The 14,085-nt window shown below is 46.7% G+C and overlaps 1 protein-coding gene across 1 annotated transcript in view; it reads left to right on the forward strand.

Moving 5' to 3' along the window:
* Positions 1-5,487, forward strand: part of DUSP16 (dual specificity phosphatase 16) — an 86,701-nt gene extending 81,214 nt beyond the window's left edge. Inside the window, exons 6-7 of the mRNA XM_044678805.1 lie at positions 1,538-1,661; positions 4,329-5,487. Of these exons, the coding sequence (XP_044534740.1) occupies positions 1,538-1,661; positions 4,329-5,487 (1,283 nt within the window). The remainder of the gene's footprint in view (positions 1-1,537; positions 1,662-4,328) is intronic.
* The last annotated feature ends 8,598 nt before the right edge of the window (positions 5,488-14,085 follow it).

The following is a 14,085-nucleotide window of genomic DNA, read 5'->3' on the forward strand; positions in this document are numbered from 1 at the left end:
AAAGCTGTATCCTCCCTCCCAAGGTCCTGCAGCTGCTCCTCCTCCGGTGGAGCACTGACTGCTCCCTGCTCGGCTAGTGGGTGGTGACCACTGCTACTGAGACCTCTTTTAAAACTCTCTAAGAAACCTTTCTTGAAAAACCCCCTCATTCTGATTTCCAGCATATATCAACCAGTTAATCAGTAGCTATTTATTACTGCACATCTTGACTAATTCCTAGGCCTTCATTACAAGAGAAAGTACAAGAAACAGCCCTTAATCCATAAGGAATTTGCAGTCTGGATGGTGGAATCATAGACCTCAGAGCTAAAAAGGGACCGTAGAGATCTGCTTTTTAAAATGAATTATTTCACAGATGAGAAGGTCTCAAGAAATGAAGTCATTTGCCCATGGTCATAGAAGTTGGAAAGATGAGAGTTAAACATGAGAAATAAGGAAAGAATAAGATAAAATAAGATTTAATCAAGTGCCAAACTGCATGTGATATAGACAAATCTAATATGGGTGCTGAGTGTTGCAAAGGAAAAGAGAAGTATTACATGGAAGAGTATGAGAAGGTGTCATGGTGGTAGGCTAATGGGGGAGGGATGTTTCTAAATATACATATATTATCTTGTACTTGCCTTATGTTGCCTTATCATCATTTTCTAGTTTTATAGGTATAAGCTTGGTCTCCTCAGTCAAACTGTAAGCTTCTTAAATATCTTGTTTCTTCACACCACCCAGATCTAATACCATATTTACTGCCCATTAAGGACTCAATAAAAGCGACTTGTTGAATTATGAATGAAAATCCATTAAATGTAAATATTGCTTTAAGTTTGAACAGCAAAGCTGAGTCATTCTTAACCTCCATAGTTACACCTTCCTCATGAAAGCATGGCTTAATGTTCATCATTCATGTGGAGAAATGCTTTAAGTCTTGTACAGTCCAGAAACAACAACAGAGTTCACACTTCTTGCCCTTGACACTACAAATACAAATTTAAGAGTGTTGTGTGAAGATAATAACTTTACTTTTTGGCTAAAAACTCAATGTGGGAAATTCCTTTACCTTCCACTTATTGTTATGGGTAAATAGGTATTATTTTTCTTTTTTGTTAAGACTTTAGGACAGCATTTTTAAAATCCTGTAGAAAAGGAGACAAACTGACTTAGTGATAATGGATTCTTTAAGTTTTCAAGCATTTTCTACTTAGTCTAATGAAAGGATTCTCAAATCAGTCTTTTTAGGGTTGTGATCACATATTCAATTCATTTACCTTAATTTCAAGGCATAAATACAATGTGTGTTTCCTTGAAATGAAAGGATATTTCGATGGATTTGGGGAGAATTTCATAATGTTCCTTTGAGACAGGGACAAAATATGATTGAGAACCATTGGGCAAAAGCACTAAAAATTGGGACTGAGGTAACCTGGATTGTAAACCAAATCACTTAACTCTCATGAGATCTTCTATTTTCCTATTAAAATGATGCTTGCCTATTGCAAACAGTCTTTCAGAGTGACGTTTCTTGAATGTGATTCTTGTCTAGAGAAAGCAAAAGCTTCCAATGGATGCGTGTTGGTACATTGCTTAGCTGGAATTTCTCGATCGGCCACAATTGCTATTGCCTACATCATGAAGAGGATGGATATGTCCTTAGATGAAGCCTATAGGTAAGGATTTAGAAGTGACTTGTCTTTGGGGGTGCTGGGGCTGGATAAGCATTCATGAAGTGCCTGCTAAGTACTATACAAATATTATCTCGTTTGATCCTGACAACAGCCCTGGGAGAAGAGAGGCTGTTAGCGCACCCTTTTTACGTTTGAAGAAACTGAGGCAAACAGAAGTGAAGTGATTCATCCAGGGTCACACAGTGAATAAAAGTCTCTGGCTAGATGGGAATGCAGATGTTCCTGATTCCAGATCCAGAGCGCTCTCTGAACCACCAGCTGCCTCTCTTATGGATTCTTGTGGTGGTCTTGAGGCTTTAGCACGCAGCGGCTGCCTCACGGGCTGATGTGAGGATCGGTGCTTTGTAAACAGAAAAGCGCTATACAGATGGGGGTTATTGAACAGAAAGTGAAAAAGAAATGTTTGTATATGAGCAGGACCTAATGGGGTCTGTGCTCTCAGAGTGGGCATATTAGTACAGAGCAACCACACCTTCTGGATCTCGGGTACAACTCTTGTCCTTGGCCTTCTGGCCTTCCTCCACAGGCCACTATCCAACATGGCGGGGGCCTTCCTGCGTATCACTTTACAGCGGCAACGAATGGGCTCCAATTAGCTTAATAGGAGCAGGGACCCTTTCAACAGTGGGATTTAAATGTGGTCCTTCAATAACTGGGAAAGATTTAATCAAGTAATTTTTGTTACTTCGTATTTATTCATTCAACATTAACCCATTTCCAGTGAAATTTAATAAATTTCAGACACACTATCTAAGCATAACTACCTCTCTGCTGTTGTTTCTCTTTATTTCTTTCTCAAATCAAGGGGAAGATAATCATGCTTTTTTCAGTCATTAAAATCATCATCTGGCATATATGTATGTGATAGACTGCTCACAATAAGCCCCTTTTTTGCTGTCTAACATAACTCCTTTCTAAAAGGGATGAGAAAGCAACTTTTGGGCAATGTTAATTTAGGGAACAAATGAATGATATACTTGAGTAGTGAACTCTATAGTTATCACTGAAGGAAATGCACTGGCCCCAATCTTTGCCAGCACCCCAGTAGTTGTTCAAAGTTTGTTTACCGATAAATTGTCTTTTGGTCTGCTTCTCTGCTATTTCACTCAAGATGTAGGGCAAGGAAATGCAGACAGCACCAGTCTCAGATTAGAGGCTGGGCAGGCTGGCAGGGTTGGCAGGTGTGAGCCCAAGAGAACCTTCCTGGGGACTGTGGTTGGTGTTTGGGTTTTTAAGGACTTTCCAGGAGAACAGTCCATGTGACAGATAGCAAGGAAAATAGCAGAGGTGGGGATGGCAGCTCAAGTCTTTCCTGACATATTGGCAAATATGAAGGTGGGAATTTTGGTATTTCAATACCACCAAAGGAGAAAACACAGTGTGAATGTCTCTCATTTATTTCTGCCAACTTCCTATATCCTCCATCTGACTTTGAAGCTCATTTGTGAAAGAGAACAAAATAAATTCTGGTACCCCACTAAGGTTACTCAATTATTTGAATTCCTCCACTCATACTTAAGTTAATGTTCAATGTCCAACCAATCATTGGCCCTTTTCTTTTGTTTTAAACTATTTTATTTCAATGTGGTTGTTTTTCCTTAGTTTCCTTTCTTAAGAAAACAAACTTAGTTCTATATATTGTCTTTTGAAGAAACAACACCTCCTCTAACATAAAAAGACCATAGAGAAATTTTAGGACCTTCTCAGAGTCTTTTACTGCTGTGAATGTTTCTCTTGCCTTCCCTGTTACTAGTTTTATCCTTTTGATGAATTTGCTATTAGTGAGGACTCCCTGTATAAAGGCAAGTTACTTTGAGTACCAAGATGCATTGGGAAATGTGCCCTTTGATGCCTTGGCCATTGAATGCCTTATTTTCTTTCATTAAAATCGTGAACATCGAAATGCCTTGAAGACATGATTATAAGCACCTTGATGAGTCACACGGGAAATGGAAGGACCAGTGAGCCATTCCCACAGCACAGTGTCTCAGCAGCACGTAGGCTCTCTGAACCCTCCTTAGTGCTCCTAATCATGGCGGGAAAGCCTTGTCATTGAAACTGATTTCTCCATCTCTCACATCAGTTACAACATTAAGCTACCATTCCTTGAAAAGAATTCTTTTAGGGGGCAGCTGGGTAGCTCAGTGGATGGAGAGCCAGGCCTAGAGACAGGAGGTCCTAGGTTCAAATCAGGCCTCAGACACTTCCCAGCTGTGTGACCCTGGGCAAGTCACTTGACCCCCATTGCCTAGCCTTTACCACTCTTCTGCCTAGGAGCCAATACACAGTATTGACTCCAAGACAGAAGGTAAGGGTTTAAAAATAAATAAATAAATGAAATTTTTTAAAAAAAAATGTTTTAGCGTATTCACTTTAAGGGACTGAGGTACTCTTTTCCCATTGCATAGGAAGGCCATGATGTCCAGGATCACCCACTGGTGTTCATCCAAAGGCCCTCCTATTATCTATTAGTGTATGAAGAGGAACATTGTTTTATGTTATGGTTTCTCCATTAATGTTTTATATATTTTAGCTTCCAAAGAGTACCATGTTGATTTGGCCTTTTCCAATATTTCCGTCCTTGGTTCAAAAAAAATGTTCAAATTATGTATACTTCAGGTTTTTAACATTTTTCCTTCTACCCATCAGATTTGTGAAAGAGAAAAGGCCAACTATTTCTCCAAACTTCAATTTTCTGGGCCAACTGCTGGACTATGAGAAAAAGATTAAGAGCCAGACTGGAGCCCTGGGTACAAAAAGCAAGCTTAAACTTCTGCACCTAGAGAAAGCAAGTGACTTTGTGGCCCCGGCTTCAGAGGGCGCACAGAAGAGTGAAACCTCCATTGGTACCCACTGTGCTCCCTCCGATCCCACGGGGCAGAGGTCTGTGCACCCTGCGAGTCTCCCAGGCGTGCAGCTAGCGGCATTTGAGGACAGCCCTCTGGTACAGGGGATCAACGGACTCCACATGTCTTCAGATAGCCTAGAAGACAGCAACAAACTCAAGCGTTCCTTCTCCCTAGATATCAAGTCCATTTCGTACTCCTCCAGCATGGCGGCCTCTTTGCACAGTTTCTCCTCATCGGAGGAGACCCTGGAATACTACAAGCCCTCCGGCGCTTTGGACGGAAGCAGCAAGCTGTGCCAGTTCTCTCCAGTTCAGGAAGTGTCCGAACAGACCCCCGAGAGCAGCCCGGACAAGGAGGAAGCCTCCGTCCCCGAAAAGACCCAGGCTCCTTGGCCGTCGGAGAGCCAGAACAAGAGGCTGCACCCTGGAAGAAGCAACACTCCCCAGAGGCCCCCGCCGTCTCCCCTGCACCGAAGCGGGAGCGTGGAGGACAACTACCGCACCAATTTTGTGTTCGGCCTTTCTACGAGCCAGCAGCACCTGGCCAAGTCCGCCGCCGGCCTGGGCCTCAAGGGCTGGCACTCGGACATTTTGGCTCCCCAGGCTTCCGCCCCTTCCTTGCCCAATAGCTGGTACTTTGCCGCCGAGTCCTCTCACTTCTACTCGACGTCGGCTGTGTACGGGGGCAGCGCCAGGTACTCCGCCTACAGCTGTAGCCAGCTGCCCACGTGCAGCGACCAGGCCTTCCTGGTGCGCCGGCGGCAGAAGCCCAGCGACCGGGCCGACTCGAGGCGCAGCTGGCACGAGGAGAGCCCTTTCGAAAAGCAGCTCAAACGCAGGAGCTGCCAGATGGAGTTCGGAGGGAGCATGATGTCAGAAAACAGGTCCCGAGAGGAGCTGGGGAAAGTGGGCAGCCAGTCGAGCTTTTCGGGGAGCATGGAGATTATCGAAGTCTCCTGAGACGCCGGGGCCCTGGGCGTGCGGACTGCTTTGGAAGATGTTTATCTTCCTCTTTATGAAAAAGAAATTCCCTGTAAATCTGAAATACATGTATGGACCTATATATTTTTGGAAAGTGGGGCTTTGGTGTAAAGGCTGTTTTCTCTTCCTGGAACGTCTCCCCGGGGGAAGAGCAGCTCCTTTTTCTCCCTGTTAAAAGCGGAAGGGCACACGTCAAAGCTTTTCCCCTGGACAGACGAAGCCTTCGTATGCGATAAATTGCACATCTTCTTGTTCTTATCAAAGAAAGCTTTATTGGTGGTAGAAGACAGCACCGTCTCCAAGTCGTGCTACTAATAATTCTCAGCAATGAGTCCTTCCCCGATTCCTTCACCGTGCACCTTAGCCCTGAACCTGAGCCAGCATTGGGGTCAGCCGGGCAGACCCTGCTAGGGACAGAGACGCCGTAGGGAATCCACCTGAGCGCCGGAGCACGGCCGTGACTCGACACGGCCTTCTCGTGGACGGGCCAGGAGAGCTTGACCGAGAGCTGCTTGATAAAGGCAAAAACCCCAGTACCTCACCTAGTACAATTAGGGCTTGTACCACTACCGCCCCTGGCAGCCGGGCCTGTAAGCGCTGTGAAGAGGTAGTTAGCTAGTCGTATCTGTAAGGGCAATTTAAGCTGTCTATGCACAAATTTCCAGTTGGGCCGAGATTGTAAGTGAGTTTTTAAAAAAGGTTTTATTCTCTGGTTTGGGAAGGAAAAGTCTGAAAACCGTTTCCTTGTCACTTAAATCGCTAGACCTCAGGCACTTAGGCAGGTCTGTTTCCATTCAAGTTGGAATTTCTAAAAGTGAGATCACAAACCATTGTGTTTTCTTTAAGGCCGAATGTGTTTGGGGGCAATGGCAAGGGCTCCGGCGCTCTCGGGCAGCAGTGCGTGGCTTCCCGCTCGTTGCTGAAGTTTAGTCCCGTGCCAGCTGAAGGCATGGCGGTGTTTTTGTACAAGGGGAGAAAACCCATGGGGGGATTTGTGGGGAAGAAAGAGCTTAGGGAAAGGGCCATGTGTGGCCTTCCCTGGCGGCGTTTCTTGTTTGGGTCTAGGCTTCCAACGGTGGTGTCTACACTTTCCACAATTAGACTCTCAGATGTACCGGTCATGGAAGCGAGGTCCAAACATCAGTAGAGGAAGGGCTGGGGAGCGTCATCGTCGTCGTGGTCTCTTCACGGCAGCTCTCCAGAAGGGAAAAGCCATGTTTTCTGGGTAGCTGGAGCAAGAAGAATGAGCCCTTGGTCCTGAGCGGTAATCACTGGATGGCCAATCACTCCAGGCAGCTGAAAATAGAACGTGATTATGGCAAGTAGGGAAGGGATATCACTTAGTTCCTTTTCAACGTTAGACTTTCTAAGCTTGAGTCTCGTCAACTACAATGTGGTCTTCATTTGAAGCCTTAATTCATGTCAGCAACTTGGTTTTTGTTTTGTTTTGTCTATTTGTTTTTTAATTCCTCTTCAAGGGTAGCTAGTTGCTGACTCCAATCTCAGGTTTTTTTTATATGGTGAGAAATGGACAGGTCTTTTCGACCAGGATGTGACTTACACGTGCTGTGGTGACTGCAAAAATCCAGCCCAGACAAGCGCACTTACTCCCGATGAGTGTGAGGGCTTGGCCGGCACGAGGGCCCCCCCCCCTCCCCCGGCTGTCTGGGCGTGGCGGGGAGGGAGGGGAAAGATGGCCTGAGACTGCTGCTGGGTGTGTCTGCACATGGAGAGTGGACACAGACCCATTCTCAAGGTGTCCCCTGGACAGGCATCTCTCGAGACACATGCACTCCTCAACGGCTCAGTATTCAAGTCAGTGAATGGACCCGAGGAATCATCTGTACACGGACAATCGGGCGCCCTCATCCCAGTCTCGACGGTCTGACTTCTTCCGCCGTCATTTCAGCCTCGTGGACTTTTCACGCAGGTCAGCAGGACTCGATCTTTTCTGACGGCGACCACCACGGAAGTCTGTTGGCAGAAACCCAAATCACAAAGCTCTCCCTGGCTTTTTGTTCCATGCAGCTCTCAGCCGGTGTCACCCCAGAACCGTCGTGGACTCTGCGGGGGTGAGGGAGGCCCTCCAGACCCCTGGACAGTGATGGGGGCATGCATGGTCCTCACACGCAAGAATCCAGGCTTAGGGGAGACTGTAGAGCCAATGTAGTGGTAGACAGGAGGGTGATTCAAAACAAAACAAAATCAAAACAAAAAACTACCGATAGAGTTCTTCGAGAAATGCAGGAAACGGTTTTAGGACGTATGTCAAAGTTAGGGGCTGATTCTGTAAATGTTGAATATGAATATAATGTTCTTTGGGTGTAAGGCAAACTGCAGACATGGTTGAAAATTGTGCATTTCTCACTTCGTGTCATGAACATTCTTGTATGTTTAATATGAGGAATAAAATCAGAATTGGTACCTGTTTATATGGAAAGTCCAAGAAAGTCGTGTTTTTTCTTATAGCAGTATTTTCTGTGTGTGTCCACCAGGGCTGGGTCACAAACAGCCTCAAACCAGAGCCTTCAGGATTGGTCTTTCAACTCTTGTTCTCTACTATTGATTTCCATGTGAATGGGATTTTTTTTTTTCAATTATTTTTTAAAGGGACAAGAGTTTTAAAAAAAAATGATTGGCACTACAAGGTAAGGTCAGGCTTGGGAGTTAGAAGGGAGGACCCGGATTCAAATTTGGCCTCACATTTCCTAGCTTTGTTAGGTAGAGAGCTGAGCTTGGCGTTGGAAAGGCTGGGATGGAAGCCCTTCCTCAGACATATGCAGGCTGTGTGATCCTGGGCAAGTCACCATCTCATGGACCCAGGCAGTTCTCAAAATTGTAGAGCAAGAAGCATTAACCTGTAGATTCTGTTAGAATATATCTCTATCCTGGCCTTGCCATCCTGAAGAGATTGCTGGGGTGCACCCCTGTGGACCAGTATTCTTGACCCTGTACCATACTGCTTCTTGGGTAGGGCTAGGAAGGAAGCCCGCAGAGGTGAGGCTAGAGGTGAGGACAGTGAGGGGCACATCAGTCAGTACCTGCACCTCCCCCCCTCCCTGCACTTTCTGCTCCTTCAGACCCTTGTGAGGGAGCCTCCGACCAGCCCTGAGGGCGGCCCTATTTTCAGTCCCAGCACTTTGGGCCCGAGTTCATCCACTGCCAGCTGCGGGGGGCTCATCTGCATTGGGAGGGGGAAACGCTGTGCCTCGCTGACCCCTGGGTTGTCGGCGCTGGCAATCTTGCCATTCTCTTGTCCCAGCCCTCCAGACTGTGCTTTGGGTACAGATTTGAACCCAGGACTTCAGGTCTCCAGACCTGACTATCCACCTAGCTACCCAGCTGTCCCTCCCACATGTATCTTCCCCCTAAGAATATAAGCTCTTTGAGAGCAAAGATGGTTTCGTTTGTGCACTTATAATCCCCAGAATTTAAGCGCCACCTAGTCCAGAGGAAATGCTTTTTCACTCATTCATTAGCAGAAGAAAAATGTTTTCCAGCTACTTTTCTCTGGAAGTTAAAACTCACGGCTGTTTCTAAAATTTAAAGAATTCTCTGAATCTCATCCATCTGCCTACCTTTAGGTTAAATGTGTGCGTAGAATAATTACATGGGTTTAAATATTTAAAGCGACACAAAAAGACAAAAATGATGGGAGCTGATCTCGAGGACAGTTTTGTCATTCTATTGGGTCTGCCTCTTCGTGGCCCCATGGTCAGTGTGTGTGTGGGGGGGGGCGGGGTATCGGCAAGGATACTCTGGCGGGTTGCTATTTCCTTCTCCAGTATCCCCATTTTACAGATGGAGAAGTGAGGCTCTTCCTGTCCCAGGCTCCCCGCTATCTCCACAGAACATGCCCCTCCCCCCCCAAGTTCTAAAAAGAGGGCCCTCCAGCAAAAAGACGTTCCATTTGGTTAGGAGAAGGTTTGGTTTACTCTGTGGGTTCCCCAGACAATGGGGCCGTGCAGACAGGCGAGGAGAAGTCACCCTGGCGGAGTCGGGGGCTAGACTTGGAGGTGGGATTTGAAGCCAAGCCAGCCTTGGGTTCACTAAATGTAAGGTGACCAAAGGCTCTCCCTCGCCGCAGCCCCAGGAAGTTGGGAGGGCAGGCAGGAGGAGGCGCCTCCCAAAAGGAGGTCCGGGGCATTATGGGATGCGCACGTGCCGCTGCAGATTTCCGGCTGGGATTATAACCCGAGGCCTCCGGACCTAAGAGCAGGATCTTTCCCAGCCCTCCTGGCTGGCTGGGAAGTAGCCCAGCGCTGGTTTCGGTTCTCTGCTCAGAGGAGGGAGGCCATTCCATGGGGGAAGGGGAGGGTCCGAGTCCCGGGACCGCAAAGGCTTTCACTGTCATGGGGAGAAAAAGGAGCGGGGACGTGTTTTCCCCCCAATGTGTCTCTGGCATGGGAGAGCCTCGAGGACCGGCCCAGCCGAGGGAAAGAGAAGGCCACCATCCCGTCAGGAAAGTTAACTTGGGAAACCCGATGCGGCCCATTGAGAGGTCGGGGCTAGGTCGAGAGGTGCCCTGGAGGTAGGGGGCAGCGCTGAGCCATTCGGCCCCATTCTAAAAAGGAAGCCCTTATAGGGCCTGGACTAGAGAGAGGAAGCTGGCCCCAGCAGCCGCCGGCCTGCCCTCCCTTTGCCCTACCTAGGAGGAAGATCGCCTGACCGGGCCTGTGAGCGCTCCCAGGCCAGCGCAGGAGAAACCAGGCCGGGGCGGGGGGTGGGGGAGGCTCAGAAAGCCTGGAGAAGAGAATGAGAGGCCAGCTAAAGGCAGAGGGGCGCCGGCGCGCTCCATGGCTCCCCTCAGCTCCGTTACAGGCAGCCAGCCTTACTGCCAACCCGCATGGATTTAGAGATAACGGGGATAGAGGATCCGCCCTGAGACCTGGACGTCCGCGGACCTAGGTTCAAATCCTGCCTCGACTCACTCTATAGGATCCTCAGGGAATTATCTAGCTGCTCTTTGCCTCGGTTTCCTCATCTGCAACATTAGGATGATAATAGCTCTTCCCTCTCCCTGGGGGTTGTGGGGGGCCACTGAGAGTATTTGTTGTGTTTTATGGGCCAGCGAGGTAGTGTGGTGGAAGGTGCCAAGTTAGGAAGACTCCAGTTCAAATCCAGTATTAGACACGCCCAAGCGGAGTAAGTTATCTTCTGCTTCAGTTTCCTCATCTGTAAAAATGAGATTCTTTCGCCTTTAGTGGTGTAACTTCCACCAGGAAGGGAGGAAGCTAAGAAACATTTATTAAAGTGCCCATTAAGTGCTGTGCACTTCACCATCCAACCACTTTACAAATATCTTGTATGATCCTCACAACCACCTAGTCCGGTGGTTCTCCCCATTTTACAGAGGAGGAAACTGAGGCAGAAGGGGTTAAATGACTTGCCACAGGCCATACAGTGCATAGCTTATCTGAAGATGAATTTGAACTCCTGTCTTCCTGACTTTTCATTTCACTTAATTCAAGGAATCCTCCATCTAAATTCAGAATGAAAGGAGCTAGAAAGAATGTCTGAAATGGGGCCATGAGATGGCTTGGTGGTGAGAGCCAGGCCTAGAGATGGGAGATCTGGGCTTCAGACACTTCCCAGCTGTGTGACCCTGGGCAAGTCACTCAACCCCCATTGCTTAGCCCTTACAGCTCTTTTGCCTTGGAACTGATACCTAGTATTGATTCTAAGATGGATGATAAGGGTTTAAAAAAAAAAAAGCAGCTGAAGTGTCCAAGCGTCTCCTCCCGGTTTTCTGTTCTCTCTCTACACCATGAGTACAAGATGGGAGGGACAGGGTTGACTGAAGAAATGGGGTCAATATTTTCTGGGCCACCCAATGCTTTTGTTGGCCATTTTCCCAAGGGTAACCTCCGGATCCATTACACTGGAGCCACCCTGGCTTCTCCCACCAGAATCCGAGGCACCGGGGCGTAATGGATGGAATTTGCCTGCGAGTGACAAAAATCCTTCCTCTCTATCCCCCAGCACTGGAGGGGTGACCCTGGCCAAGTCCTCATGTTCCAGGCAACTCCCTAAAGCCATAAAGCAGGTGCCAAACAGTACTATTAGGGGATCTTTACACGGGTGAAATCCCAGGTTCAGACCAAAACAAAACCAAAAAATAGAGTCTGTCAGCAGCCTTCAAGTCCCCTGTAGACTAGGGCTGGCTCGTCCCCGGGGTAGACCCTTGTCAGCTGAAGAGGCAACATCTTTCTGTAAAAACGCACCCTGTCTCTTCAGTCATCCTCCCAAGCTCCGAGGGAGAGTGAAGACGTAGGATGAGGTCCTGGCTCTGCCAAAGACTATCTGTGTGACTGTAAACAAGTCACCTCGTGCCAGGGCCCTCTCCATTTTTTTTTTTTTTTTTTTGGAGTAACTTCTAAATGAGTGGATCCTGGCTTTAGAACGAGATGGGGAAATGCATCCAGTTCCATTCTCTCATCTTCATTTTACAGAGGAAGATGCTGCAGCCCAGGGAGGGAAGTGAGCCGTCAATAATCACCCCCTAGCAAGGAACTGACTTCACAACTGAACAATGGTCTTCTGGCCCCAATTCTGGAGTGCTTAATAATAGGACAGACTACCTGCCATGTTCCCTCATAGGCACAATGAGGCGGCTGGACTAGATCATCTCTGGGTGTCTCTACATCCCTCTCTCATTGTGGCATTCTTTGCTCGGTCACAGGGTCATCCATTGAGAACTTGAAGGTTTCAAACCTCCCTCCCCATTTTACAGATGAGGAAAGCAGACCCAGAGAGGGTAAGATCTTTTGACTTGCCCAAGATCACGGAGCTCATAAATGGCGGCCAGAATTAGAATCCAAGATCTCAGACACCAAATCCAGCATTTTTTAAAGCATCATCTTGGTGCCTCCATGGGACTACTTTCAAGCTAAAACATTAAGTGATAGTTCAATAATGTTTATTTTTAACAAGGTAGAAGATGCTTATGGCTTGTCTGGGATATGTCTTTTCAAAATTAAACTATTTTTTAATTTTGAATTTCTTTTCTTAGACTTTGATGGGAAAAAAACCAATTCAAAACCTCCAGATTTCTCACCAGTAAAACTACTCATTCAGACTACAGACAGAAAATGGGATGCTCCCTTACATCCTTAAGAAGCCCTCCTCAAGCCAGGCCTAGAGACAGGAGGTCCTGGGTACAAATTTGACCTCACACACTTGCTGTGTGGTGCTGGGCAAGTCACTTAACCCCCACTGCCTAGCCCTTACTGCTCTTCTGCCTTGGAACCAATACATAGTATTAATTCCAAGACAGAAGGTAAGGGTTTGGGGTGGGGGGGAAGCAGCCTTCTTTACGGGGAATTCACTTATTTCAAAACTAATAAAAGAAGGTTCTTTCCCAACATTTTTTTTCCTTGGGGGCTCAAAATTTAAATTTATTGGACAGGTACATGATTGTCAGACTTCCTGTCTATAGGCTTTTTTCATAAACACAATTTGGGAATGATTTCTTGTTACTGGGTAACAAAGCAGACTTGACATTTCCTAAAATAACTAAACCTATGACAACCAGGGATAAGGAGACCTACCCAGATGAACTCTTGGCATGCCAGGATTATCCAGTTTCTACAGACATAGCAGAAAAAAACCTAGATTATCTAGAGGGCTGGGGAGGTTTGCAACCTCCATAAGATTAACACTGCACGGGCATTTGGCAAGCCAAAATTATTTCTAACTGTGTGGCCTTGGGTCATAACTTTTCTAAACCTCTTTTTCTTTTTTTATCAGTGCTATAAAATGAAAGAATTAAATTACATGGGCTCCAAGGACCCTTCTAGCATAAAACTCTGAATTCTCTAAGAAAGGAGAGTTGAATTAATTCTCCCCACAAAAGGCATCAAGTAGAATTTGTTTGTCCATTTCTTTGAACATGCCTAAATCTAGCCCTACCTAGAACAGGCTGCTTGTTCATCAGATCATAGATTTTGAGCTAGGAGTTTCTAGTAACTTTAGTTCAGTTTACTTTATATACACTTCTGGGAATAAACACAGTTAAAGAGATTTTTTTTTTTTGATACTTGGCCAGACAGAGCTATGTTAGGTAGGTCTAACCTTCCCCTTGCCCCAGACCATTAAGCTATTGAAATCAAATGAAAAAACCCAGTTCATGTTGCTCTGCTGGTATAACAGACATCCTACTTCCTATATTTGTAGGATCTCACTTGGCCTTAGTTTCCTCATTCGTATAATGAGGTGATTTGATTAGATGACTTCTGGGGTCCCTTCTAGCTCTTTTTCTATAATCCTCCACACCTATGTCAGAATCCCTGGCACGATTCGTGTGCTGAGGAGGCTGAGGCTGGTAATCTCTTGAGTTTGGGAGTCAGCACTCGCAGTAGCTGCAGAAAGGCTAAAATCAATTGGGCGTCCACATGAAGTTGGCACCCACATAGTAAGCCTCTGAGAGAGGAAGGGAGCAGGCTGAAGTTTCACTATCTGCCAATCTGCAGCGGGGTCAGGTCTAGCCTGAGCAAGACAGGAAAACCTACTGTCCCTTTTCCCCAGAAAAGAATCAAACCCATACCACAGTTAGATCGATGAAACCAGTCACCATAT

The sequence above is a fragment of the Gracilinanus agilis genome, chromosome 5, assembly GCF_016433145.1.
Source record: "Gracilinanus agilis isolate LMUSP501 chromosome 5, AgileGrace, whole genome shotgun sequence".
In the NCBI taxonomy this organism is placed as follows: domain Eukaryota; kingdom Metazoa; phylum Chordata; class Mammalia; order Didelphimorphia; family Didelphidae; genus Gracilinanus; species Gracilinanus agilis.